The 26,697-nt window shown below is 39.6% G+C and overlaps 1 protein-coding gene across 1 annotated transcript; it reads left to right on the forward strand.

Annotated features, from left to right (window-relative positions):
• On the forward strand, positions 1–26,126 carry RMND5A (required for meiotic nuclear division 5 homolog A). The gene is made up of 9 exons (XM_032987394.2): positions 1–384; positions 5,080–5,222; positions 11,539–11,673; positions 11,837–11,937; positions 16,930–17,096; positions 17,808–17,973; positions 20,659–20,761; positions 22,931–23,085; positions 24,422–26,126. Exons 1-9 carry the CDS (start codon positions 243–245, stop codon positions 24,483–24,485), a joined length of 1,176 nt encoding a protein of 391 aa, XP_032843285.2. The 5' UTR covers positions 1–242; the 3' UTR covers positions 24,486–26,126.
• The last annotated feature ends 571 nt before the right edge of the window (positions 26,127–26,697 follow it).

The raw sequence follows: 26,697 nt of genomic DNA on the forward strand, positions 1-26,697 counted from the left end.
GCCGCCTGTTCCCAGCTCCCGCGGAGGTCCCCGCCTGCCCGCGCCGCTGCCTGCGCACAACTGCGGCAGCCGGAGGGGACGGGGAAGTTGGGAGCAGGCGGCGCTCCGGGCCGGGCCGCACCGGCGGGACGGTGCTGGCGGAGGGCGGCGGGGCTGAGGCGGGCAGAGAGGGGGGCCCGGGCAGAGAGGGGGGCCCGGAGGAGGAGGAGGAAGAGGAGGAGCGCGGCCCGGTGCCGGCCGCTATGGACCAGTGCGTGACGGTGGAGCGGGAGCTGGAGAAGGTGTTGCAGAAGTTCTCGGGCTACGGGCAGCTCTGCGAGCGCAGCCTGGAAGAGCTTATCCAGTACGCGGGAGGACTGCGCCGGGAGATCCTCCAGACGGAGAGTACGTGGAGACACCCTCCCCCCTCCTCCTGCCCCTTCCCTGAGGGGCCCGACTCCTTCCCCCGGGGTTAAAACACCAAAAGTTTTTGTGGGAGGGACACACACCCCTCCAGCCTCGGGGCCGAGCATCCCTCTCCCGCCCCCGGGGGGTCCGTGCCCCGCTGTCCCCTGCCCTGGGGAGCATGGGGGGGTGGCTCTGCTGCGGGAGGGCTGAGCTGCGGGTCTCTCCACTTCCCCCCCCCCCCCCGCCATTCGGAGCTTCGTGTGCGTTTCTGACCCGAGGAAAGTTAAAGGTCGGAACAGGTTTGGGCCCGGCCGGGCCTCGCCCGCCTTCTGTGCGCGGCTGAGGGGGTGGGTTGCTCCTGAGCAGCGGGTACGGCGTTGACCCTGGGCAGCCCGTTTAGACCTTCTGCGCCTTTATGTTGAGTTACAATGGGATTAGTCACCGCCGGGGGAAATAAACAGCGGGGCTGCCCTCTTCACCACCCCCCCCTCCCCGCCTTCCCCCCCCCCCCCCCCCCCCCCCCCCCCCCCTTTTTTTTTTTCTCCTAAGTCACTAAGTTGTTTTCTTTTGATGTGGTTGGGTTTGGAAGTGTTTAGGGTAAAGCCACTCTTTAGCAGGAAGTAAACACGGCCTCTTAAGTCCTGTCTGTGTTTTACAGCTGATGTTGAGCGCTTGCGCAGGCGGCCTAGATGGCCAAAGCGCGCTATAAACACGAGACATTTAAACCTTGCGAAATCCCTGAGATGGAGGTAACGCAGTGTTTATGGATGCAATGGGAGGGGGTGGTGAGCCAGCTGAAGTGACCTACCCAAGGCTGTGCAGGAAGCGAGCGATGGCTCAGGGATTAAAAATGTGAACTTGAAGGCTCCTGAGCCCAAACTTGAGAGCAGACTGTGCTATTTCACTGCTTTCCAGAATCTGCTTTTGTTTGGTTCAGAGAAAAATGTTTGCTGTGATCTTGTACAAATACGGGTGCAAAGCTCACTTAAAGTGCGTGTAATTCCAGGAACATAAACACGAGTGTGTTAGAGCTGCTGTGTACACACAGCAGTTTCCATAGAGAGCAAACAGGGAACTCTGGTTCTGAGGAATCTGTTTGGGCTGAAATAATGGTTGGTCTTTTTGGCATTGTTTTGAACTGTGTTTCAATAAATGAGTTTTGTGCAGTTCAAAACCTTCTGGGCTTGTGCATTAAGGACAGTTGATAAAATGCATGTCTTCACAAACTGAGGTGCTGACCTTGCCTGGAAAGCTGTGTGGCGTGACCCTTACGCTTGTATTGATCTTCAGAGGAGTCTGTGGGGCTGTAGAGATTTGACTGTGAGAATCCTGTTGCAGATTCAGAGCTTTTACTCTCTTTGTAATAAAATTAAAAGTTTCCAGTGTGCAGTTCATTCAGGGTCCTTATTGGGTTTTTGATCCAGACTTGGAATAAGAGTTTTTGGGACTGTCCTGTGAAGGCCCTGGCCATGTTTACAGCACTTACCAAATAAGTGGTGATGCTGTCCCAGCAGAGTACATCCCAAATTGACCTTTCTTTCAGTAAGTATGCTAGAATGAAACAAATATATTATCGCTGCACCCTTAAACATCTGAGGACTCTTAAATCTTGGCATCAGAGGGTAAGCTGGCTTCATAGGTGGCAAAAATCTTAATTTGTTATTTACAATGTTTGAATAAGACCAGGTATTCTCAGCTTTTATATACTGTATCCTGAGTATTTTTGAAAGTTGATGGAAGTGGAAGCAGCCAGACCTCTTAATATAGAGCTCTGTAATTCAGGGGTCTGAACTGCAGAAATATGCTCATGTATGCAATTTCCAAGGAAAAAAGGAAAATAAATCTCTCACTGCTGAAGAAGAAATTAATGCTCTAGGACAAGATTTGAAAGCAAAGATGTATGAAAAGGTCTTAAATAGGCAGTAGATATAAAAAGGAAGTGGGTGGAGAAAAAGAAACTGTTAGCTGCTTCAGCCTCTAAACTGGTTTTCTTTTCTCCACTCATACAGTCCCTTAAAATTTCTTGAGCTGTTTCCATGATAAAGCTTAAGCACAGAACCACCCTGTGCTAAGGCCTGTGAATAAGAAGACAAAGTTTGTTTTTCTTCTTTCTTCCCCTAATATATCTCACCTCCTGGAGTAGCCAAGGCAGGATTACAATTTCTTGGATGGTATAAATGTGTCTGGCTGAGTAAACTTGGCTTTGGACTGTACTCTGTGCCTGGTATCTGCTTGCTAATGTGTGGGGTGTTTTGTTTTGTTTTTGTTTTGTGTTTCGTGTTTTTTGGGTTGGTTTGTTTGGTTTTTTTAATTGTGAGTGTATGTACACAATAGAGAGAGCAGCTGTTGGTCTATAGTGTTCTGTGAACACTGAATTACTGGTATATCTGCAGACTTTTGTTGCTAATTTATTATAAGTAGCTCATAGTTTAATTAAAGCTTAAAGAGATGGATGGGGGGGAATCTTTTCTCTTGCATCTCTGCTGGCTTTTCCTGTGTAGACATATTCAGTGCTTTACCGTAGTTGGTTTTTGCTACAGTAAGTGTTAGGGGTCAGTAATTCACTTACTTGCTTGGGGTAAAAACAGTTAAGCATCTAAGTTGTTTGGGTTTTGGCTTAATGGCTTTTCTTGAAAAAAAAAAAAAAAAAAAAGGCTATTAAGAAAGTGTATTTTAACCTCTCTGTTTATTGGGGAATGAGTATTTCCATTTTGCCTGTTGTGTAATCTCTGACTGATCATTTTGTCTTGGCAAAGTCATGAGACAGTTATTTAAGAGCCTTCATGTGATTTTTAAATGTCTATCATAAAAATTAAATAGCAACCAAGAAGTAGTGGTTATTCTTGAAATAATTCTAGGTGGTGAACTTTATGTAATAGTGGAATGAAATTTTAATTTGTAAGATAGGATGCACAAAGTCAAGTTAGTGAACATGCACTGAACAAACTCTTTTGATCCTATTACTCCTCACTCATTCACTAGGAAAAATACAGAGCTCTATTAGCCATTTGCCTAGGAGGTGATCAGTAGCTTCATGGGACTGGAGGGAGAAAAAAGTTAAAGCGCCTTTGTTTTTTTTTTTTTCCCCTTAAAAGCTATGGCTGTTGTAAAAATGCTATTAAAGCTTCCTCAGCTGGGCCTTGTGGGGAGCTATTTGGTTTTCTAGAACAGGAGCTATTTAGTTTTCTAGAAATGAGCTAGCTCTAGTGTGTAACAACAGAAGGTTGTTGTCGCTGTTGATGTCAGCAGCAGGGTTGAGCGTTAGGATGCATAAAGGAAGGTACCTAGAATAAGTGGCTGGTAAATTATTACCTGCACCTGTGATTACAGCTTTTTTCTGGATTTCCTTTGCTCTTGTCAGAGGCATATTGCTACAGGTACACTGTAAGAGGTACAGTTTGTTTCTGTTGTTTTTGGGTTGCGGTCATGCAGCAGCAGTTTGATCTGCCTGAATTTCGCCTTCCATGAAACACCAGAAGCTGGACTCTAACATGCTGCTGAAACCAAAGATGTGTTAAAATATGAAATAAGAAAGGAACACACTTTATGGAAAATTTGGATGCTTTTTAAACCTTTTTTCTAAAGAAATATTTGGGGGATTTTATTTTTTCACATGAAGGGCTTAAATCCAGAATGTTAGGGAAGCATTTCTGGGCTGCTCTCCCACTTAAATTAGCCTTCCCACGCAGTTGAAGGCTGCTATGTCTGTGTCCCTAAAGGAAGAATTCTTCATGTAGAATCAACTTTGAGGAAGGAGAGACCTTGAGTGGTAAGACTGGAAAAGAGATTGTCCTCGTATTTTGAAATCAAAAGCTGAAAGAAAGGACTAGAGTAAAGCACAAAAGAATGTAATTTTTTTCCAACTGAAGCTGCTGAGAGTTGTGTTTGAGTTAAGAAACTAAGAGTGTGAACTGTTAAGTGCAGTGATGTGGTCGGGGGTTTGTAAACCTTTCATATTTATTACTTTGTCCACTGTATGGATCATACAGCATTTCACCTGTTGGTTGGACATCCGTTTAAAAATGTCACGGTTTCTAGAGACCAAATCTTACAACAAGAAAGAGTGAATCCGATGTTCACAGTCAGGGTCTTTATGGGCTCTTTCATCCACTGAGGAGAATTTGAGATTGGCTGAACTGTTTAGAGCTGTTTCCACAAGTCAGGAAGCAAAAGTTTCATATAGCTCAAGTGCAGACAGTCTGATATAAGTGAGTAGCTTGCAGGACAAGAATGAATTGGGCCCTCATTAATCCAAAATTTTTTTATACCTTATTGAAGTTAAACATATGACGTTCTGTCATATCTTCAGGGAACCATCTAAAAGAAAACTGATCCTGTAGAAGGTTCAGTAGCTTCCTGTTATATCCTGTGATATTTGTGGATTGCGGTGTTTCTTTGAGATGTATTTATTAATCTACTGTGACTGAGACACATGATATCTTTACATTAATTTTTTAAACTGTTGCATTTGTTCAGTGTCATTGTGCACCTGACTGGACTTCTAATTCCATGTGTGAGCCATGTTCTGTACATCTTCCTTCATTTCATCTGATCTTGCTTTGCAAATACTGTCTAGATTGCATTTCTTTCTTTTAATACCATTTCTTGTCTTTGTGTGTTGTCACATATTGAAAGACTTAATTTTATAATTTGTTTATGACAAAATTAGTAATTTTCCTCTCTTTCGTCTAGATCAAGATGGAGACTTGTCAGGAACAATTTCACTTGTTATGACACAGTGTTGTAAAAGAATAAAAGACACAGTTCAGAAACTGGCCTCTGATCATAAAGACATCCACAGCAGTGTATCCAGAGTTGGAAAAGCCATTGATAAGGTATTTATATTCTGGTTTGATTGTACAATTGCATATATTCTGTGATGTGTACTCTGCTTTACAGAATTTGGATTTATACTACAATTAATTAAATCTTCCTGTCAGCTACAGAAGCCTAGGCTTGGGGCAGAGGCAAGACAGTGTATACAGTTCTTGCTTTCAGAGCTTGTGGTATAGAGTTTCCTTCTGGGGCAGCTCACATCTCTTAATTTTTGAGAGAACATGCTCTGTAAATATTACTAGACTTAGTATGTGTTACAATTTAGCAAAATGTTTGCTTTGATATCTGTCTCAATAAGAAATACCGTTTTTTTAATATATATATATATTGCAATTCTAGGTAACTATCAACAAGTAACTCAGAAGTGGTATTTTTGTTCTAGAGGGCAGTATAAAAGCAGAGAATTTTTGAAGGAGGACATTCTGTATGTATTACAGGTGTGTTGTTGGTTCTTAGGGCTTAATTTTGTAACACGCTGTTCCTAATGCAAGTAGAGTAAATAAAACTTCTCATAGTGTGTGTGTCTATGCCATAACAAATAAGAAGGTTGGGCAGCTTATCTGTGAGGCTTTGCATGTGAGACATTCTTATATGAATTCCAGGTTCAAGAACAACTGGGATGTGAATATATTTTTGTAGGTAGATATTAACAATTATTTGAAATTATGCTAAAACTCTTTTTGTGTGGCAAGTGGTACTGTATGTATACTTCCAGGCCATGCTTTTCTCTAACTGTGTGTCCTTTCATATAAAGTAGTTGTGTATGCAAGGAGTCTTGTACTTGCTTTTTTGGACATTATGTGATAGTTTCATATCAGAATGTGCTGATGTTGATAGGGTCTAAATATCTGGTTTGAGGTGCACCTTGTAATCTTACTAAGGAAGCCAGTAGTAATTGAGTCTTTTCATCTGGACAAATACATTTGCAGCACTACAAAATACTCATTCATCCTTTGGGAATCTCATTTAAATTTTGTTAGTAACTATAATCTGTTAAATCATAATTTAACAGTAGTGCAATGAAGAAACAAAGTATATAATGTTGCATTATTGGGCAGAATGTCTGTGCAACTGTTATTTTTTGCTTATATCTATGACTGACCATCATGGAGAGCTCAAACATTGTACTAATAGCTTTAATCCAAGCATCACCGTTATCCAAAGCTTAAGGACGCATCTGTCTCTAATCCTTGCTGCTGTATCTAAACCAATTAACTAGAGTAAAATTCCATCCTTATTGCTGGCTCGAAGCCTGAAATAAATCTATGTAAACTTGTCCTAAATTTGAAACTTTCCTGTTCTCCTTTAGCAAGTGAACTTTGTACAAATAAACTTTCAGCTTTGGCTATACCTTTTTCATTTCATTCTCTCAGGTAGAGAAGCCCTAGGTCATATATAGAGGTTGTGACTATTCAGTGGAAATTGATACTAGTGTTTCTTAGAAGCCAACAAAGACACTTGCAAGCTTAATAAAGTTTAGACTTGAGTCTAATCTCCAAATAGCTGTTTCAGTTATCATGTGCATAGTTTTTCCAGTGTTGTTTCTGTCCTGCTGTTTTATCTGCTATTTTTATTTGAAAAAGGATAGCTGTAAAATAGCTGTTCTTAAAATTTCAAGTGTGTGGTTTTGTAAAAGGGTAGAAAGGATACCAATAATCTGTTCTGTGCCTGAGTGTCAGATGGGCTGTTTCAGTGAGGTGTTCAAAAATGAGCTCAACTTGCTGTATTCAGTGTGCTTGTTCCTCTGGATTTTCACTCTTGAGTAGTGTCTGTGGTGTTTACATCAAAAGATAAGAAGCAGTGGGAACTGCATGAGTTCCCAGTCCTGCTCATAATCAAGGACTTATTTTCATGAAGTTCAGAGCATCAGTTAGGATTGTCTCCTTAAACACGAACTTTGACTTCTTTTCAGTGCAAGTAGTTTGAATTTTATTAGTTTTCCCTGAGTGTAGTATCTTAAGGGAATGACTTGAAAACGTACCCTGAACTCCTGACCTGTTTGTCAGATGAATACGTGTAACGTTTAAATCCAGGTGGAATTCAATGCTTCCCCGGACAGTGACATTTGAAAGAAACCTTCCATACATACTTAATGCAATTTCCCTGTGCTACTGGAAAATATACTTGAAACCTGCTTGCTAAGTCTTGGCATCTGAATCCCATAACCTATTGATACTGCCTTCCCCCCTGTTCCTTCACCATAATATACCTAAGCTTAAACCAATAGAAGTAATTAAATGTAATTGATGTAGTGAATTGATTCTCAACAAATGCTGGGCAAAATGCTACTAGTTCCTAAATAAAATGCTCGTTAGAATTTAAAGCAGCACAGCCCTTGCCTTGATTCATGATATGTGAGTTTTGTATCTGTCGCATATAAATCATAATTTCTTTTATATATGGATTAACATCTCTAGAACACAGTTTATGGTCTTCCTAGTTGTATATGCTCAGGCACAGATAAATGTAACTCATTATTGCCTGATCTGAGGGAGGGAAACATGCTAATATTGATACGAATTTTGTGTGATACATCCAAATGACAGCTGTTGTTACATGGAGAATCAACAAACTTCCTACTTAACAAGCCTGGATTCTGAAAGGACTTGCTAAATTATCTGCTTGTGGCAAATTTCAGTTGTGTTTTTTTTTTTTTTTTTTTTTCCCAGCATTGAGATGGGGTTATACCTATATGTAAAGTTTAGTCTGGCTGTTTTTTATGTTAATGTAGTCATTGCTTATGAACTTGGATGGTACCTGGATTTGTCTGCCTGCAGAGTTCTCTCTGAGAACAGAAGCTTCTAAGCGTTTGAAAGATGAAGTTCAAATTTGACACCAAATATGAACCACATTAGTCTGAAATGCCAAAACTTTGAATGTTGCTTTTTTTAGTCAGCAGTTCCTGGAAATTTTATCTAATAAGCTGGACCTTTTTTCACAGCAGTTCTACATGGATTATGTGCTTCTGATCTGTGAAGGGTTACCCTTTCTTCCAAAGAGCATTTTCTCCTTTGAATGGAAATGTTTGCATCCAGTTTTTCTTTATTGTACTAGCATTTGCTCTGGTTCCAGAACTTGTCAGCCACTGTTGTTCAGCAAGTTGTTATCAGGTAGCTCACTCATCAGTCTTCCTGTAAATCAACCACTCTTCTGGAATGATTTGAATTCATCTCAAAGCATGTTTGATGGGGCTAGTAAACGTTTTCCTTCTAGCAGCACTCTGTCTGAGTAGTGGTTAAATGCCTTCATTCAGGAAAGTAGAGCAAATGGTAGCTCCTTCCATTTTTTTCACTGAATTTTAAGCTTGTTTTTAAAGAGCCAACATTTTAACCCAGTCTTTGTTTTGGGAAAAAAAACTTTTATCAAAGTTAGTGTTTGTTTCATGTAAAAACTTGTATGCAACCTAAAAACCTTTATTGAACATCATTTAATTATGTTGCTGTGAAGAATATGGCTAGATAAATACAGAGTCTTTGCAAGTTGAATTTTATCTTAGGAACCAATAAACTGAAGATACAACGTAAACAAATGTATTTTATTTGCATTTTGGGTCAGAATTCGGAAGAAGGGAGGAATGCACAAAGTGATCTCAACTGAGAAATTGAGGAATAAAACTGTCCTTAGTCGTCATGCTTCTTCATAGTCCTCTTGTTACTAATAACACGGAAGGTTGTGTGTTGGTAAAAAAAGAGCCTAACTAGTAAACCTAGGGCTAAAATGGAGAATTTTACGTGCTAAATATACCAGTGATACGATATAAAGTAGATTACTGATAGTGGCTGAAATGTGAGAAGGACTTCGACACGCACACAAGATGGACCATTTTAAAGAGGCTTATTTCTCGGGAATATTAGCTGGCCCTCTTCTAAGCTTAAAACCTGAAAAGCACAAAGTAACTTTTCTGGTGTTTGTAACTTAAGGAATTTATTTCAGCTTTTGAAATCTTATTGAACTCCACTTGCTATCAGTTAGCATACTGTTAGCATTTAGAAATCAAAACTGAGATGTGTAGTCACCAGCATATCATGCATGCATGACAGTTATGAAATACGTAAGCCAAAGGCAAGCAGTAATTTGTTCTGACATGTGACAGTCACTCACTGTAATATGTGCAGTCAGTTCTTGAACCTCCTTAGGACCCAGAGGAGTCAGAGTTGTAGAATCCCACATATAATAAAAACCTCAGATGCTGGTTTGGTTTTGTTTTTTTAAGTTATTGAAATGAGAGCCTGGTCAAGACTGGGTTGACTGGAGAGTGGATGAGTGGGAGGAAGAAAATTTTGAGTGCTCAGGTTGTATGATGTGACTTGAATCCGCAGCACATCTAGGTTAATATGACTTATTTTTATAATCTTTTATGGTATTTAAAAAATCTGATTTACAGTGGGGTTTTGAAAAGGTTCTCAAGGCTCATAGGTTTCTTGTTTCAGAACAAAATGTGGATTTTGTGAAGGAACTGAGGTAAGTGGCTCTGCCCCCAAGCAATGAGAAGGGTGTGATGTTTAAGGTGTAAATTCAGCTCTAATAGTTGTTAGCTGCCCAGAAGAATACAGTTTCTTCTTACAGGATTATACATTCAGCAGGACTTGAAATTGCATGAAAAATAACATAGTTGATTATTTTTAGATTACTGATGATTTCACACTTCTAATGATTTCACACGCCTAAGTAACAAAAGCAAGCTTGTGTGTTTTTACTACTGCCTCGAGTATTTCTGTAATGCATTGTTGATGGATTTATGTTATCTACTAGTGGTGTTTGGACAGTGATACCAGAATGGAATGGTAGTGAACATTAAAGGCTTCAAAGGGTTGGCAGAAATAAAACCAGTATTATTTAGTCTTCAGGATGCTTAAGTTTTTTTCAGGTTGCAGCTTAAAGACGAGCAGCATGACAAGGAGGTTACAGGTTAAGACACCTAAGTGAAAATATTGTTAAATGTGAGATTTGAATCAATAACAATAATTTAAATGCTCATCTTGTTCCACTATCTGTGAAAGATGGATAAGACGATCTGCTAGCCTAAGGTTAACGTTTTACTGAAAGTTTGCTAAGAGACCTGAAGGGAGTGGTGATTTTGAAGCCATAGGTGCAGGGATGAGAAGGCTGCCCATTGCTCACGATGATGGAGCAGCATCAGAGGAAATGTGGAGGTGGCTGATGAATAAAAGGAAGACACAGTGCGAAGCTGTGCTGTGCAGAGTACTGGGAGACAGCTCGTACCAACTTTGCGTTATTTGGTCTGCCTGCTTTGCAGAAACATGTGTTTGTGCTAGGTCGGTGTTCCCATATTGTGCTGGATTGTTAATCATTGCTGAAGCACTGCTGTTTTCACTAAGCTGATTTCTGAAGTTCCTTCTTGAGAGACGTAGTCATCAGGACAGGCAGCAAGCAGTGCACTGACTTTTAGACTATTTCTTTTGCAAGAGGCTTGTTTTAGGCAATGGGTGAGGATTTTTATTCAAATTAACCTGCCTGCCCCAATTACAAAACATGTTAGCAGTTAAAATTCTGTTTTATATCTTGGATTAGAATAAGTGTTGCTCTCCTGCTGCCAAGAGGCGCAGTGCCAAGCAGTGCCAAGTGTTACTGAAGAGTCACTGTGACAGTATTTTTACTTATTCCTGGAATATGTCCATAGGCCACTGGCCTAAAAATACACAGCAGTAGGATCATCGGGGTTAAATCTGTAAAAGATCTCTCAGATCTTCAAAGCTCATCCTGTTGCTGGGATGTTGAGGTCTTCAGAGACTTGAGTTTCATTGTCATTTGTGGGTGGGGAGAAGTGACATTTTCCTTTTTCAGCATTGTCTACCCCCCCAGCTACATAAAAAAATTCTTGAGTTAAAGCTTTCACTTCTAATTTGGTGCGCTGTAGTGACAGTGATGCATTGATAATGCTATTTCAATTCTAGTGTAGGCGATTTTGTTTTCTGTTCTCTATGCATTTTCACTTTTCACATATGGAAAAAGCCTTTTCTGCAGATACCTCCTTCAAAAATGCATCATGGTCTGGAAACCCCTTTATTAACCAGATTTCTAATTTGCTAGCTAGACTTGTAATTTGTCAGTGTAATTCCTTATGGTGGATAATACTCAGACTTGAAATGAGCAAGCCAAAGGATTTCTTCTTCTGTACACAAGAGATAATGAAGCAGCTGACATATATTTCACTTCGAGCAGGAGGTAATTGAGGGCCAACTGAGTAATAGGCAGAAAGCATTAGGGTGGAGACATAGGTGTCCTGCATAATCAAAGAAAAATTATGTGGGGCGATTTGTTCCAGCCTATTAACTGTTAATTTGTATGTTTCAGAATTTTGACTCCGACATCAGCAGTGTGGGGATAGATGGGTGCTGGCAGGCTGACAGCCAGCGAATCCTCAACGAGGTGATGGTGGAGCACTTCTTCCGGCAGGGCATGTTGGATGTAGCTGAGGAACTTTGTCAGGTAACGATAAGTGTGGATGTAGAATGTTATCCACTGTGGAAAATTATGCATTGTTGTAGCATCCTTAGTTCAGTGTTAATGTGAGTATTTAAACTGTCAGAAAAACAGCAGCTTAATCCCATGTTTTCTTAGGCTTCAACTGAAAACTGCCTCTGTTTTTCAGGAATCTGGTCTATCAATAGATCAAAGTCAAAAAGAACCGTTTGTGGAGTTGAATCGGATATTGGAAGCATTAAAAGTTAGAGTTCTGAGACCTGCGTTAGAGTGAGTCTACTCAGGTTTTTTTTCTCCCTTTTTTTGAATGCTTTTAACAAATTCTTAGTTTCTCACTTGAAATATTGTCTTTAGTACATTTTGATGTGTCCCTGTTTCTCCTTTGAGTTACTGAGTGAACCCCTTTCATCCCCTCTGTGTCCTTCCCCATGAGCAGTGTTTAACTGAGGGTCTCTTTCTTAGATTAAGGATTAACTTGAATCGTTTGTGATACTGATTTGAGGTTCCAGGGAAGAAACATCACTTGGAGAAACAGTTGTCTGCCATGATGGTACTTAGACTTATAGTGCATCATTAGTGAACCTTCTTTTAAAAGGTCCAATTATGAAGGATACTAGGATTTATTAAAGGTGTTGGGTACCACCAGATCTTTTTGGCTTCACCAGGCCTTTGGGGTGAGCAGAATTTGGGATCAAAGTTCTCACTTTTCCTCAAGTCACTCTCCCTTTCCAGATAAGGGACCACAGGGTGGGAGGAGGGAGTGAAGGGGTAGGTGTGTGCTTTGCAGGCTGCTGCTGCCAGGTGGGTGCTGATTAACATTGGGTGGGAGGTGAGCTGCTGCTGGGAGCCTGGACTGACAGTGAGATCTGTTAGTGAGGCTTCTTCTGAACAAAACAATTCTGTTAATACAAGTCAGTGGATAATGCTGAACGATCAGACGAAAACCGAGTCTGGGAGTATCTGAGGTCTATCAGTCAACATTAGACCAGGATATTTTCTTGACCTTAGTTGACTTTACAACCATTAAGGGTAAGCTGGTGCTAAAAGTGACAGTGGGGAGGGAAAGGTGATGAAATGTTTCATGGACTACTGTTTTATGATTTACGGCGGTGGATGTGTAGCTGTGCAGTACCATTTCAGAATAGCTTTTATTTCAGAAATAGGAAGACCCCAAGCAAACTGTCAGACTATTTTTTTTTAAGTGAGAGCTTTGGTAAGCTTAGGTTGGTCTCAGAAGTAAGAGGGAGAAAAAAAAAACCCAAACAAAAAAACCCACAACAACAAAAAAAAAAAAAAAAAAAAAGAAAAAACCAACCAACCAAACAAAAAGAAACTACAGAATTTGAAGTCACCTTTTGAAAATGGGAACAATGAAACCAAAGCAAATTCAGAATTTCTGTTTCATTCCAGAGCATAATTCATATACTTAGATACCTTTTTTGCATTATTCAGTTAGGACGTTTTCGTATTATCAAGTATTTTCTTTTCCCTTTAACATGAACCAACACAAGTGTGTAAATTCAGAGCTTATTGGTAGCTAAACTAAGTGCAAGGATACTCTGATATTCAAACCATGGTGTTCACCAACTAAATCCTGGATTATGCCTCTAGGTCATGCAAAGTTTGACCTAAATAGTTGGTCCTTGAATATAGTTACACAGGTGGAAAGCTCAGGTGGTTTATTGCTATTGAATTGGCTAATTGAAGGGAAGCAGCACTGAAATGCCCGGTGTTACAGCTGAAACAAGATTTACTGTCAGCTACACCACGTATTTCTTGTAGTTCAAATAGTAACAGCTGTTGTGAAGGATACTCTCTGAGGAAAAGCAAAGTCCATTCACATGAACTCATTAAACTCGTTTTAGCTCCCATTTGCTAGGCTTTATGCCTTACTTATTGCCACTTAGTTGTATTTTGTAGTTCCTGCAATGTGTTAAATATTTTTCAAACAAAGGAGAAAGCATGGTCCTTCTTCAAAGGAACTCTTATTCTGAAAACAGCTGAATGGACAGAGAATAGGGTGTATTGTCAGCACAGTTTGTATGCTAGTCTCCCTCCCCCACCCTGTCTCATTTCTGTTTATAATGTTTATTCTGTTTAAGCTCTTCAGTGCAAAAGCTATCTACTTGTCTTTGCCTGCTGCTAGGCACAGAGGGTCCTTATTTATAGTGGTGATTATGTAAAAAACATGGTTGATAATGAGGATGACCAAAATGTGACAAAACTATACAGTTTAAGCTGTAACCGATGTCTTAAATGCTCAGTTATTTTCAGAACTGATGGTGGTAGGGGAGGTCTTCCCCATGTTATTTCCCAGCAGACGTGGGTGTTCAGGCAGAGGGATAGAAAATTCCAGGAGGGACGGCCTCTATGTGAGAGGAGCTTGGAGGGGTGACATTGTGCTCTTTGGTCAAAAATCTAATAAATGTCTAAAATTGCCGTCAGTAAATACACCTTTAGCGGTGCATAAAAGCAGCCCCAAACTGGCCCATTCTAGGGTTAGGCTACTGAGGGTGGTGTTGAAGCAGAAAGCAGGTATTACACAAGGATAATTAATTACAGTATGATGAACCAGGAAGGGGAGTATAGCAGAGTTACCCATGCAAAATTGCGGAAGGTTGGGATGAAAACAGTAACCAGTCTCTCTGGCTCTGCCAGTGCTCTGCAGTTGGTGCTCGACTTAACTCAGTGTTGGAAAAGAAGCAAACATGGGTGGCTTCTGGACATGGCTGTCAAAAGGGAGTTGTCAGATTAATGACTTTTCAGAAAAACTTACAAAGCCCTGCTGTGCTGATAGAATTTAGTATTCATGATGTGATTAAAAAAAAAAAAAGACCCTAACTGTAGTTTTTTTTCAGATTTTCTTACTAACACAAATTTCAACATGTAAAATACTACACTTCAGAATTAAATTTAGTACAACTAACCATAACATTTTTCTTTTTGTGGGATATGCAACTTGACTTTGTAGATGCCCAGTCTGACCCTGCACCTTAAGCTGTGTAATCTCTGTACGTCCCCAGGATCCCATAAACTGCCAGTGACTTTTCTCATTGTAATTTGGTGATGTGGGAGGGAAATCCATAAATTCTTTCTCGGTAGATTCTGGCCCTTCTGATCCCAGGTGGGTCTCCATGTGAAGGTCTGGTGGGAATTATCTGCAAGTTCAAAGCTTTTGACTGCAATTTCCTAAAGAAGTGATACTGTCTTGTCATCTGTATGTAAAGCCACAAGGTGTACAGGTCCTGTATTTGCTGGGACCTTTGGGGTCTGGTTTACACTTAATTTAATCTTTGCTAGGCTTTGTGAAATTCATTTTAACTAAATCCCATGTGGGAACTACAAGAGAGCTCTGTGTACCTGTGGTTTGAATAGTGTACTGTAAACTTCAAAAAATTCAGATGGATTTGAGTCTCAGAAGTGAGAGGAGGTAGGAATACAGGTGTTGTGATTACTGATGATTTTGGACAGTGGTGGGGAGTATGTGGGTTGAATGGTTTAAACCTCACTTGTTTGGTTTTCATCTTTCTGTTGGAAATAGGAACAGCATGTCCTAGACCAAACACCTCAGGCCTTTCTTCTGATACAAATCTGTGCTGCCACTCAAAGAGCTAAAAATGGAAAGACTGTCTAAAAGCTAATTTGGAAAAATAGGCTCAATCTCAGCAAGATGAAGTACCATGTCATGTGGTTGTGAATATTGGCAGGGAGAGGATGGAGGCTCTTTTGATGCAGTAGAGATTAATATCTCATCAATGGGACTGTGGACTAGTCTTATTGTTTATTGATAACAGTTTTTTGTCTTTCAGCTGCTTATTGGTCTAGGGTTGTTAACTTCAGGCTCATGTTTACTTAGTTGAAAGTGAACTTTATTGCCACTCTACCCAGTTTCAACTGTAGACACTGCTAAAAAAGAAAAACAAAAAACAAAACCAAAAAAACCCCAAACAATCCATGGTTAGTGAGTGTGCCCTTCCCTCCTGGTGGAGATTACAGTGTTGACAGTCTTCTGAGACTGCTCATCTGAAACTGCTTGAAATTAGGACAAGTATGGCTTGTTCTTAGTTCAAAGGCTATGTTTCTCACTGTTTCCTACTGAAAGGTTACTGCTGTCATTACAAAGCCTTGCCAGTAAAATCAAACTCCTGACACTTTCACCACAACAAATTGAAAGTAAATACTTGCTCATTAACACTACATCTTAATGCAAAAGGCTAACTTTCATTGAAAGCTTTACCAGTACTGTAAGAATGCTTCATTTTCTTATTTTAGTATTGGTTGAGCAGAAGCCTCGCACCCCCCTTCTTTTTAAGGAACGGAGACTGCCTCACTTCCTTGCTGAAAAGTGAAAAGCTCTTTGCTTAATGGGGCCCCCACAGTGAAAATAGTATAACTAATTAACACTAATGAGAAACAGATGTACTGAAGAACACTGAAACTTGAGGTTCTTAAGAGAAAGGTTGGGTTGATTTAGCCCTGACTAAATTGAATTAAGGAGGAGAAAAAAAAATAACACAAAAAATCAATAAACGGATGGATAAAATCTAAATAATAAAGTAACTTTTTATGAAGTGCTTTGAAAATTCTAGTTCATTTTACTTGGTGCATGTTTAAGAATTCTTCCATGTTATTTGGGAGCTAAACATTATTGTTGTCATGGTGAATGCAACCCAGAAAGTGAGGAATATTTTTATTGTCCAAGTTGAAAATAACACAGAAAGCAAAGTTTATGCAGGGTAAAGTGTGATATTTAAACTGATCTCCCTACCCCCTATTGTAAGGTCTTGACAATGCCTATCTTCGAGGCCCCCACAGGCATACTTCCCCTCTCCAGGGCAACATACGCACACATGTCTTAGAGGAAATGTTTGGCAAATGAGGAAGTTGGAAAATATGTTCTTGAAAGGCTTGGTCAAACTTCTTCAACATGCAGCTGAAGACTGTCTGTAATTGTTAAGGTTGAGAGTGGTATTAGTCCAAATGCAGTAGATTCTAGCTATTTCTACCTTACACTTGTGCCTAGTGTACGTTGAATGTTGCAGAGGTTAACCTGTACAGCATCACCAAAAGTGCCATTGTTCACGTGTAGCTCTGTTACTTGTAAAGGGTCTTGACATTTTCTGTATAGAGTTGTAAAAGTTCAGGGAACAGTCATATTCTCCTTGAAATATGTGGTTGATAATTGTAATAATTTCATATGATGTAGGCTGACACTTAATTACTCTTGTGTAGTGTCCCACTGTACCTCTTCATTTCTTTTAGGTGGGCGGTATCCAACAGAGAAATGCTTATGGCACAGAACAGTTCGTTGGAATTTAAACTACACAGATTGTATTTCATTAGTTTATTGATGGGTGGAACAGCAAATCAAAGAGAAGCACTTCAGTATGCGAAAAACTTCCAGCCATTCGCCCTAAATCATCAGAAAGGTAAGTTTTTGTCACATTAAGTGGACTTAAAACACTTGGATGTGGTACCTTGTAGCAAAATATAAATCACATTCCAAACGTGGTTTATTCCATTATCTTCATTTTGCTAGAGGCCTCTTATTTTTGTATTTAACATGTATAACCTGAATCCTTACAAACTGAATTAACACTTTTTTTTTTTTGAAGAGGGCAGAAAATTATATTTTAATGTGTGTGCATATTTCCTTAAATTGAAGGGTTTGGACTCTTTAAATAATACGTAGATTACATCTAGAATAGGGCCTGCTGCCAGGGTAAAGCGTTAAAAATGCACAGAAATGTTCTTGGAATAGTCTGCTATTTTCTGCTGCGTGGGGTAATAAAGAGAAATGAAACTTTTGAAAAATAGGGAATATGTGAGTTAAGTGAACCACCTCAAATCCAGTAAAACCTAATTTTAAGGGTATTGCATGTGTGTCAGCTTACAAAAAAAGTGAACCTGTTTAAAGCAAATGAATAGGCAGCATGCCGTGCTTGTAGGGGGACGGATGACCCCCCAGTTTGTCCATAGTGGACTGGAGCTCTTGTAGCTGTAGACCTCACTTGTGATGGCTGTAATTGTATTCTATAGTGGGGATGTGTATCTGCCTGTTTTCCATGTAAAAGCTAAAACTGTAGACACTAGCTCTTACTTGTACTATAAAATAACTAACTGTTCCTTGTCCCTCACAGATATTCAGGTTTTGATGGGCAGCCTGGTGTATCTGCGGCAAGGTATAGAAAACTCTCCGTACGTTCATCTATTAGATGCAAACCAGTGGGCGGACATCTGTGACATCTTTACAAGAGATGCCTGTGCTCTTCTGGGTCTCTCAGTTGAATCACCTCTCAGTGTTAGGTATGTTGGTTTTCACTTGCTTTTAAACGCAGGTACATGGTGTTTCGGTTTTTATTTCTCGTCGAGGACAAAAGAAACAGCTTTTGAGAAGTAGTCTCATCTAGCTTGTATTAAATAAGGAATGTAGTTACAGTTAGCTCTAACAAGGTTTACAAAGATTAGAAATCAGGCGTTCCTGTGTGCTGTGCTTTAAACTGTACCTTTGCAGCTCCAGAGGAAGCATTCATGGATGGTATTTGGCTGCCGTAGTTCAGACATGAGTGTGAAAGATGAGGATGGCAATCAGCCCATTATTCCCACAGCAAATGTATGAAAACTGTCCCTGCTGTTAACTGCAAAAAAATCCCCAAAACTGTGGCCGTGATTCTGTCAGCGCTTGATCATCTTGGTTTTTAATCCACACATTCTTTTTACCTGTCTTCTACTCAGAAGAATGCTTAAGAGTTACATTGTGATTTCAGCTGCTCAAATTTCCAAGTTGTTTGCTGGACCTCATTTGCAAAGATGGAGGAGGCACTTTCAAGCTCAATAGCTAATCTGACAAAATGCAAATCTGTAGGAGGCTCTTAGAAATGTGAAGAAAAAAACAACCTGATCTCCTAACTTCTCTGAAGATAAAACAGATTAGTTGCTATTTAACCTTTGGATGTCAATTCCCCAGATAAACCTGCCCAATGTTCTAATTTTCATTTCAGACATTAAATAGAAAAAAAATTACATGTATCCTTGTGGGCTAGATTTGGTACTTGGCAGAAGCTTCACTTTTTTTTTTTTTCTTTTTAACTGTTTGCATGTTACTATTAGACATCTGTGCTTAGTTTAGAGTTCCTAAAATGGTCAAGCCTTCTGCTTCTCTTGTTTGTATCTCTGCCACAAAGTACAACAGAAGCAGCAAAGGAAAGCAGCAACTTCCAGATTAGTTGTCTTTCTACAATAAATGTTACGAGTTTCAGTTTGAAGGTTTTATAGATACTTAAAACTTCTGTCTCTGGTTTTTGGTTTTCATCTTTTTCCTGTTTCAGTCAAATTGACAGCAATCCTTTACATTTTAATTGCTCATGCACTGATGCTGTAATGCAGTTTTCAGTGCAAATGGTTAAGAGATTTTCAGTGAAGTGGAAAATCCCTGTTGTTGATGTTTGGAATTGGTTGGAGGCTTGCTTTGTGCCTGGTGTGAAATTGATTGTGCTGAGATGTATTTACTGTGTAGGTGGTATCGATACTTTTGTCATAAACAAGACTGTTCTAAACTGGCTGACCTTTGAGTGCTGCAAATCCTTTAGAAATTAACCAGCTTGAAGTTAAATCCCTGATATAAAATATATTGCTTTCTAGAACATGAGTAGTGGTCACTTTTTTTAAGGCTTATTGGTTTCTCCAGTATTTATCTAATCCTGTACAGGCCTCATGGCCTGAGTTAGTGTGTGGAGTCAGCGGGAAAACTCTTGTACTAAGGAAGTCATGGTTGGGGGTTTTGGAGGGCTACAGGACACCATTTGAATTTATTATTTACTTGAGTTGTTACACTCTTAAAGGGCTCATCCAGAGATGTTTTCATACAGAACCATTAAAGCAGTAATGCTTTTCTTTTTATACAAATAGTTATTCGTAGAATTTCCACACAATTAATGTAAATTACATTCAGGGCTGAAATAATCAAAAAGCAAAGTATAAGGATTAACATGGCCAGTTGGAGGTGAAGGGGTATGATTTTTTTTTTTGGTGGGAGTGGTGGGTTTTTTTGATTTAGCTTAGGCAAGAGATCCATAGGTTTCAGGCACATCCCTCCCTGGTAAACTAATGAGAATGCTCCTGCAGAAATATAAAAGCAAGTATCTGGAGGGGCATTGTGAAGAAGGTTGTGACTTTTCTGGACAGTAAAACTTGCACAAATAGTAAAATAATCTGCCAAAGAAACAGATCAGACTGATACCATGGTCAAATGCTGTCCGTTGCTGTTGGTTTCCAGGCCTGTAGTACTGTCTAGTAGACTTAAATCCATCAAAACATGCGTTAATTTGTGGAAACTGTGTCATACTTACTTTTGTAACATAGTGAAGTATTTCAAAATAATGTGGTAAATTCTGGTAATAGCTAAACTCCAGAGCAGCCTGAACTGTTGGGACACTGACTTTGGTCAGTAGTATACTGACATTCTTGTTACAGGCTGTGGTTTCCTTTCTTCACTTGCCTTCCTGTGTTTTTTTTCTATATTTGTTTTCTTGATTTAAGATGAAGGTAGAAAGACGTGTTTCTTTATATGGTAATTACATGTAATTAAAGGATTATGGGTTGTGTGTACATGTGGGTTGTGTGGAATCTCTTAGACTGCATGTACTCTTCCATAGTTGAGAGGAACTACCTATGTAAACTAACATGACGTCTTCCTTCTGTACAGCTCAAAATAGAAATAGGTGGTGTAGAAAATTGGTTGATTACAAGTCTCAGGGCAGGGATTAACTGTTGTTTTCAGTCAGGTATGTAGTATGTGAGGGCCTTAGCCTAAGACACAGAGTAACTGATAACCTGCCCCAAAACTCTTGCTTGTTATACTTGAGGGGAGCTTAAAAGTACAGACAAGAACGGAATGTAATAGTGCAACACTCTTGTGTCCCAGACAACCTGGGGACACAAAATGCTGGTTTCCTAACAGACACTGTATGTTAACGTTTCCTTCTTCTGCAGTTTTTCAGCAGGTTGTGTAGCATTACCAGCTCTAATTAATATCAAGGCAGTTATTGAACAAAGACAGTGCACAGGTGTGTGGAACCAGAAGGATGAGCTACCGGTGAGTTGATGCTAAGCTATCCCACAGCCAATTTCTAATGCTGAAAGCTCTTTTCAGGTTTCTTTTGTGCTGAGTGTTAAGGGACAGCTGCCACCTCCAGCATCTCTGGGTCTTGGAGCTTCCTACTGTACAGAGACCTTGGGATCTTCATCCCAGGCTGATGGATGTGGCTGCTGCTTTACCATTTGTGGGTTCAACCAGTAGCGAAGCTGAGCATGAGTCACAGACACCCACCCACACACACAGAGGGCACCGATATGACCAGCTACACAGGCTGCCACAGACACGGTACTGCCTTCAGCAGCACCCACGTACAGGACTTGCATAAAACATAAGTAGAGGCAGCCAAGATCTCTTCCTCCTCTTTGGCTGCTAAGGGTTGAAATTCACCGGTGAAAGCACAGACACACCACTCTAGATTTACAATCAAATGCACGTTCAGGGACCCTCAAATACTGGGGCCCCTTTTATTCCCCTTTCTGGCCGTTCCTCCCCAATCCTTTTCCCCTTCATGTGTTCCTCCTTCAGTTTGTAATAGTTCTGCTGACCCCTTCTCCTCTGAGACCCCCAGGTTCTCATTCTTATCTGTTGTAAAGTTCAGGTTTGGTTGCAGTTTCTTGATGACCTACCAACTAGTGTGACCGACAGGGTTGTTTTTTGTTACTGTCTCCCTTATGTCTGTCAGGTTTGTGTGTCTCAGTTTTGTTTGTTGCTCCCCCCTTCACTCGTATTTCCTTTCGCACTGAAAAATTCTTTGATCAAATGACCTTAACAAAACAGACGCTCTTACCTTCCACTTAGCCGTACATTGAACATACGAGGTGTTTCTGTATAACGGGAAAGGAGATGCATCCCACTGGGGAACATTAACTTCCTCTAGCTAGGCTTGAGCTTCTGTCCACAGGTTGCTTTGCACTGACTCTATCAGGCAGATAGGCAGTGAAAGAATTAGCGCTACATCTGGGGACACAGGAACTGATGTGGGATCCAGCGCATTACGATTCCAGCACAACTCATTTATAACAGTTGCAATGAAGTTCAGTTGTTATGAAACCCCAGTTTCCCTTTATAGCTCTTACCAGGTGTGTGCAGTTCTCCAGTGGCCTGCTCCTGATTTGGAAAGAAAACCTATTTAGTGGAAACTAGGCATGAACTGAGTTAATCTCTTTGTAGCTGGAAGAGATAAATTTATAGTGTAAGTACATGTGGTGAGATTCTCGCAGCTATGTTTTCTGTAACATGGAGACCATAACCTCCAAATATGAGGGATTCATGCCTTGCTGTCCAGACAGGAATGATTAGCTAGGGAGCATTTGGGAAAAGATTGCTGTCAAATGCAGATCAGTTAATATGCATATTGTCCTCCTCGCATTTTCTAAACCTAAGTCTCTAGCGTGTACTTCTAAGACAGCGTGGGGATGGGAAGCCTTATTTTCATTGTACTGGCAGAGATTAAATAGCATGAAAAGGTTCTATTGTCAGATTTTGTTGAAGGTTAAACCTGTCAGAACTGAGGACTGGTCAGAGCCTGGAGCTTCAGGTACAGAAGCTGTGATTTTTGCAGTTCTCAATCAATTCCTGGAGTCACAGACCCATTCTTCTCTGTGAGATGTCCCTTTCTGAAATCATTTTGTCCTGATGGCAAGAGTTGTGCTGTACCTGTGTCTTCTGTGTTGGTACTGAAAATAAATGATTCTGATACACTTCATTATTGACATGTAGGTGTTGGGAGAGTCCTTGAAGAAGCTGTAGAACATTAACATAATCAATCCAAGGGTTTTTTTTCCTTTTTTCCTTTTTTTTGCCCCTCTTAAGTGAGATCTATCATCTGAACCACTTTAGAAATCACTGACTAGGAAATAACAGAAAGTCTTGTTGGGTCATTAGCTTGCTTTTCCTGCCAGGGCATAGATCTGCACTAAAACATGCACTTGTGCCTTGGCAGAATACTCTTCTTTGTTGAGAATGGGGAGAAGCAACATAAATCACCATTTTAATATCATGATTAAGTTGTTTTAGGCTGGGAAATTGTCAGGCCTCCACACAATAGATTTTGCTGCCTTCACAGCTGAATTGTGAAATCCGTTAAGTAAGGACCATGACCTAAAGGGATAATTGTCTGGAAATGTAGTTTCCCAAGATAAATTATGATGTTAATTTCTTTCACAGATTGAAGTGGACCTCGGTAAAAAGTGCTGGTATCATTCAATATTTGCCTGTCCTATTCTTCGTCAGCAAACAACAGATAATAATCCACCTATGAAATTAGTCTGTGGTCATATTATATCAAGAGATGCTTTGAATAAAATGTTTAATGGCAGCAAGTAAGTACCATTCTTTTATTTCAAGTGACATACAGACGGGACAAACGTTAAGACTAGAATACTGTGTTTTGGGAAAACTGAGTCCATAATTGTTGGAAACTTGTTAATCTTAGAGAATGAGTTAAAATGCAGATGAACTGGGTTGGTGCACTGGAGAAAAGCGTAGTAAACACTCTGATGTTGTAGAAAGTGAGATTATGTGAAGGAATGCAATGAACTTTTTCGAAGTTGTAAGTACCATTCCGTTGTCTTAAATTCTTAATGGAGGCTTTTACACACACAATTTTTTTGGGGGGGAGCAAGGTTAGTAAAACGTGAAACATCCCTTAAAAAATAAGTTAACCTCTGAGGAAATATGGCTTAGTAATTGAGCAGGTAGTTGAATTACCACTGTGGGAATACTCCTTAGGTATCAGTGGGGTGCCTACAGGCTTTTGGGAAGGAGGAAACAGGAGAGAGAGAGAAAGCTATACAAATTTCCTTAAGGAAGAACCAGTGGTAATTTGGATTGAATATATGCAGCTTCCGTGGAGGCTGTTGGCTTAATTTAGAGCTGCAAGTTGTTTTGTGAGATCCAGTGTGAAAATAAGTGACACTATGAATGAAAACATTGAATAATGTTTGCATTCTTTCACCTGTTAGAAAAGCTTTAAGATATGCATTCATGGGTGACTTTAGCCATTTTAAGCCAGTAAACTTGCTGCTACATTATTCCTGTCCCCGATCACTCATTCCTGATGCTTTCATTGATCAGCTTCAGTGACAGCACAGCTCTGGCAATATTAACTCAGGAGGTGACGGTGAGAGGCCCAGACTTACAGATGAGGTAAAATGGATCAATGCTCCAAGAAATCCTGTAAGCAGGTAGAATTTTATCAGTGGAGACTTCAGCAGAGAGGCCAGGCTGACCTCTTTAGTTGTAGCCTGCAGGAGCTGATGTGAGCAAGTGGTAAAATCACAACATTTTGGGAGCCAGACAGTAAAATGCACCGGCTGCTGAGTGAAAGCCACCAGCTTATTTAAAATTACTAAAATGCAACAAACTAATCCAGAAGTAGAAATAATAAATTAATTGTGAAGAGTAGTTTATTGGTATTTAATAGTTCAGGGGTGTGTGAGTGAAAGGTGAGAAAAAATATAATTGGAAGAAAAAGTGTGATAAGGTCTCTCAGCTAAAGGTGACTTAATGGAGCCAAGCAAAGCGTTATGGATTAAGAGTGCATTTGTTCCATGCTCCAGGGGAAAAAAGAGGAAGGACTATCACTGCAAATGCGATACCTTTAATGCTCAGTTGTCGCACACTGCTGCAATTTTAACACGTTGTCTTTGTCCCCAGATTAAAATGCCCCTATTGTCCGATGGAACAGAGCCCTGGAGATGCCAAACAGATATTTTTCTGAAGAAAAGTTTCATTATGCAGTTTGTAAGTGACACTCTGGATTTCGGGTGCATTTCAGGAGAATTAAAACACACTTGTTCCGTTTTATGCAGCAGACTGAGGACTCCTGTGTTTGTATAAGCTAATGCTACAAAAACTTTGCCAACATTTAGTATATACATACCAAGTGGAAATGCTACAGAAATATTATTACCATAGGGCTTTACTATACTCTTGGTCTCCATACCTGATCAAGTTACTACACCAGCAGTTGTCATTCAATGCAGGTTTTTGTACTTAATTATATGGTGACTTTTTACTTTTTAAAAGCAGAAATTGATCACCCCCATTTGTTTAATATTCTTCCTGCTATTATTCTATCATTCTATTGATAACTGTCACCTTAGAGAATGTTTGTGGAAAAAGTTTTATTTCCTGTAATGTGTACATAATTAAAAGTAAATACTTCAGAAAAAAAAAGTTTGATAAATTGAATAGTGGTTATAAAACTAATTTGTATTTTTTTCGCTGAAAAAGCTGTGATATATTCTGAGTTTTTCTTTTAAACATTTTTTTCAACTTTTACATAGAATTCAAAGTAAATGTGCATATATAGAAAGTATATAAAATATATAGCCCCAAGGGGCTACCTGTTAAAATCCATCACTAATTTATAAGGGTGATGGGTGGCTAAATTACTACTGGAGCAGAGAGGGAATAGGAAATCCTGTTCCTCTGGTTTCACGATCGAGAAGTGTCTGTGTAAGAGAACATTCAATAAATTCTGAAGTGGAAGTGCTTTTAGTCAATGACATTTGCTCTCTGGCCTTTGTAGTCATGTTCTTTGAACTTTGTATTCAGGATTAGGCTATAAATGTCATGTTGCTGTATAGTTTAATAGTCATTATAGTGTGCTATTTATAAACAGTTATCAAAACCAAATAAATTGTAGAAGTATTCATTGTTAAATGGGGGAAAGCATGTTCTGATGCAGTCTACTGATCACGACTCTGCACTTGGCAGAACCGGGCCCTACGTCATATATTAGGAGGTAGCAAGTTTTCTGTAGCTTGACAACACTTTGCTTCTAGCCTTGTTTTTGTAGTAGAATATTACTGCCATTGCTACTTTTTCTGCTAAATTTGTCATATTGTTGACTAGGTAAATTTGTACTCATAAATGAGATGTAGATCATGGCAGTTAAATCTTTTCTAGTGTGCATATATTTGTATTTATTGCACTGTCCTATAGTAGGGCAAGCAGCCATAAGGCATGCAAAGCTACATGTAAAATTATATTTCTGTATTGTGTAGTTAAAAAAAACCCCAAGCTTATATGGTTGAATACTGACACACTGGTTGAATGCACTAGCACAATGCACTACAGAGAAGACCGTCTGAGAAATCTACACCTTTTGAATTTGTATGTCACCTGACTTGAGAGACTGAGTGGGACTCTTATCGGATCGGTGACAGTGGACATCCCTAAAGAGACATTAAGAGGAGCAAGTCAAGGCACACAAATTTTAAACTTTAAATGTGTTTGATACATGTGAAAAATACAGGTGTGTGATTTTCTGCAAAACTTCAATTGTATTCACACTGAGTTCAAAACAACCGCGTTACCAAGTGGTAAAACCGACAATAAACGGGTGAGGATATTATTTTCCATGTAGGTTTCCTAGTCTTGCTGAAACTGCTTTTAATCTTTTCTTTTGAGTGAAATTGCTTAATGCCTTGCATTTATATGAAATGGTATATGAAATATTTGAAAAAAAAAACCCAATAATAACAAAACCTACCCTGAAGTGTAAGTGCTGCATCTCTTTCTCTGTTACACTGCTGGTATTTTGGCACTGGTGTGAACACTGGTTAGTGTTGATAGTGCCTCTAACACGATTGCTTAGAGTACAAGAATGACACAGTCATTAAATGGCAATAGGGTACGAATTCAACTTACATATTGGAATGTTTTTAATATAAAGTGGTCCTGTTTTCACTTTTAAATAGCGCGTGTTATAGATCCATAGCGAATTGAAAAACTCAGCTGTTTTCACTAGATAATTGCAATTCTTCTCCTAGCTGTCTGTATGTTTACTTAAAAATAATTGCTTGCAGTTTTGAAGCTCCACCAACAGATGATGCTAGCAGTTTAATACAGAATGTTTACAGTAATGGCAATCTGTGCTGGGTGTCTGTGAAACATGTCTACATATTGGTTGTTACAGCTATCCA

Source organism: Tyto alba, unplaced genomic scaffold (genome assembly GCF_018691265.1).
Source record: "Tyto alba isolate M040663 unplaced genomic scaffold, T.alba_DEE_v4.0 Super-Scaffold_6, whole genome shotgun sequence".
Lineage (NCBI taxonomy): Eukaryota > Metazoa > Chordata > Aves > Strigiformes > Tytonidae > Tyto > Tyto alba.

Excerpts from the sequence above, each read along its gene's own strand:
- RMND5A (XM_032987394.2), top strand. The coding sequence starts at position 243 with ATGGACCAGTGCGTGACGGTGGAGCGGGAGCTGGAGAAGGTGTTGCAG. Across the intron at positions 17,097-17,807 it reads CGCCCTAAATCATCAGAAAG|ATATTCAGGTTTTGATGGGC; the intron begins GTAAGTTTTTGT and ends TGTCCCTCACAG. Across the intron at positions 23,086-24,421 it reads AAAATGTTTAATGGCAGCAA|ATTAAAATGCCCCTATTGTC; the intron begins GTAAGTACCATT and ends CTTTGTCCCCAG.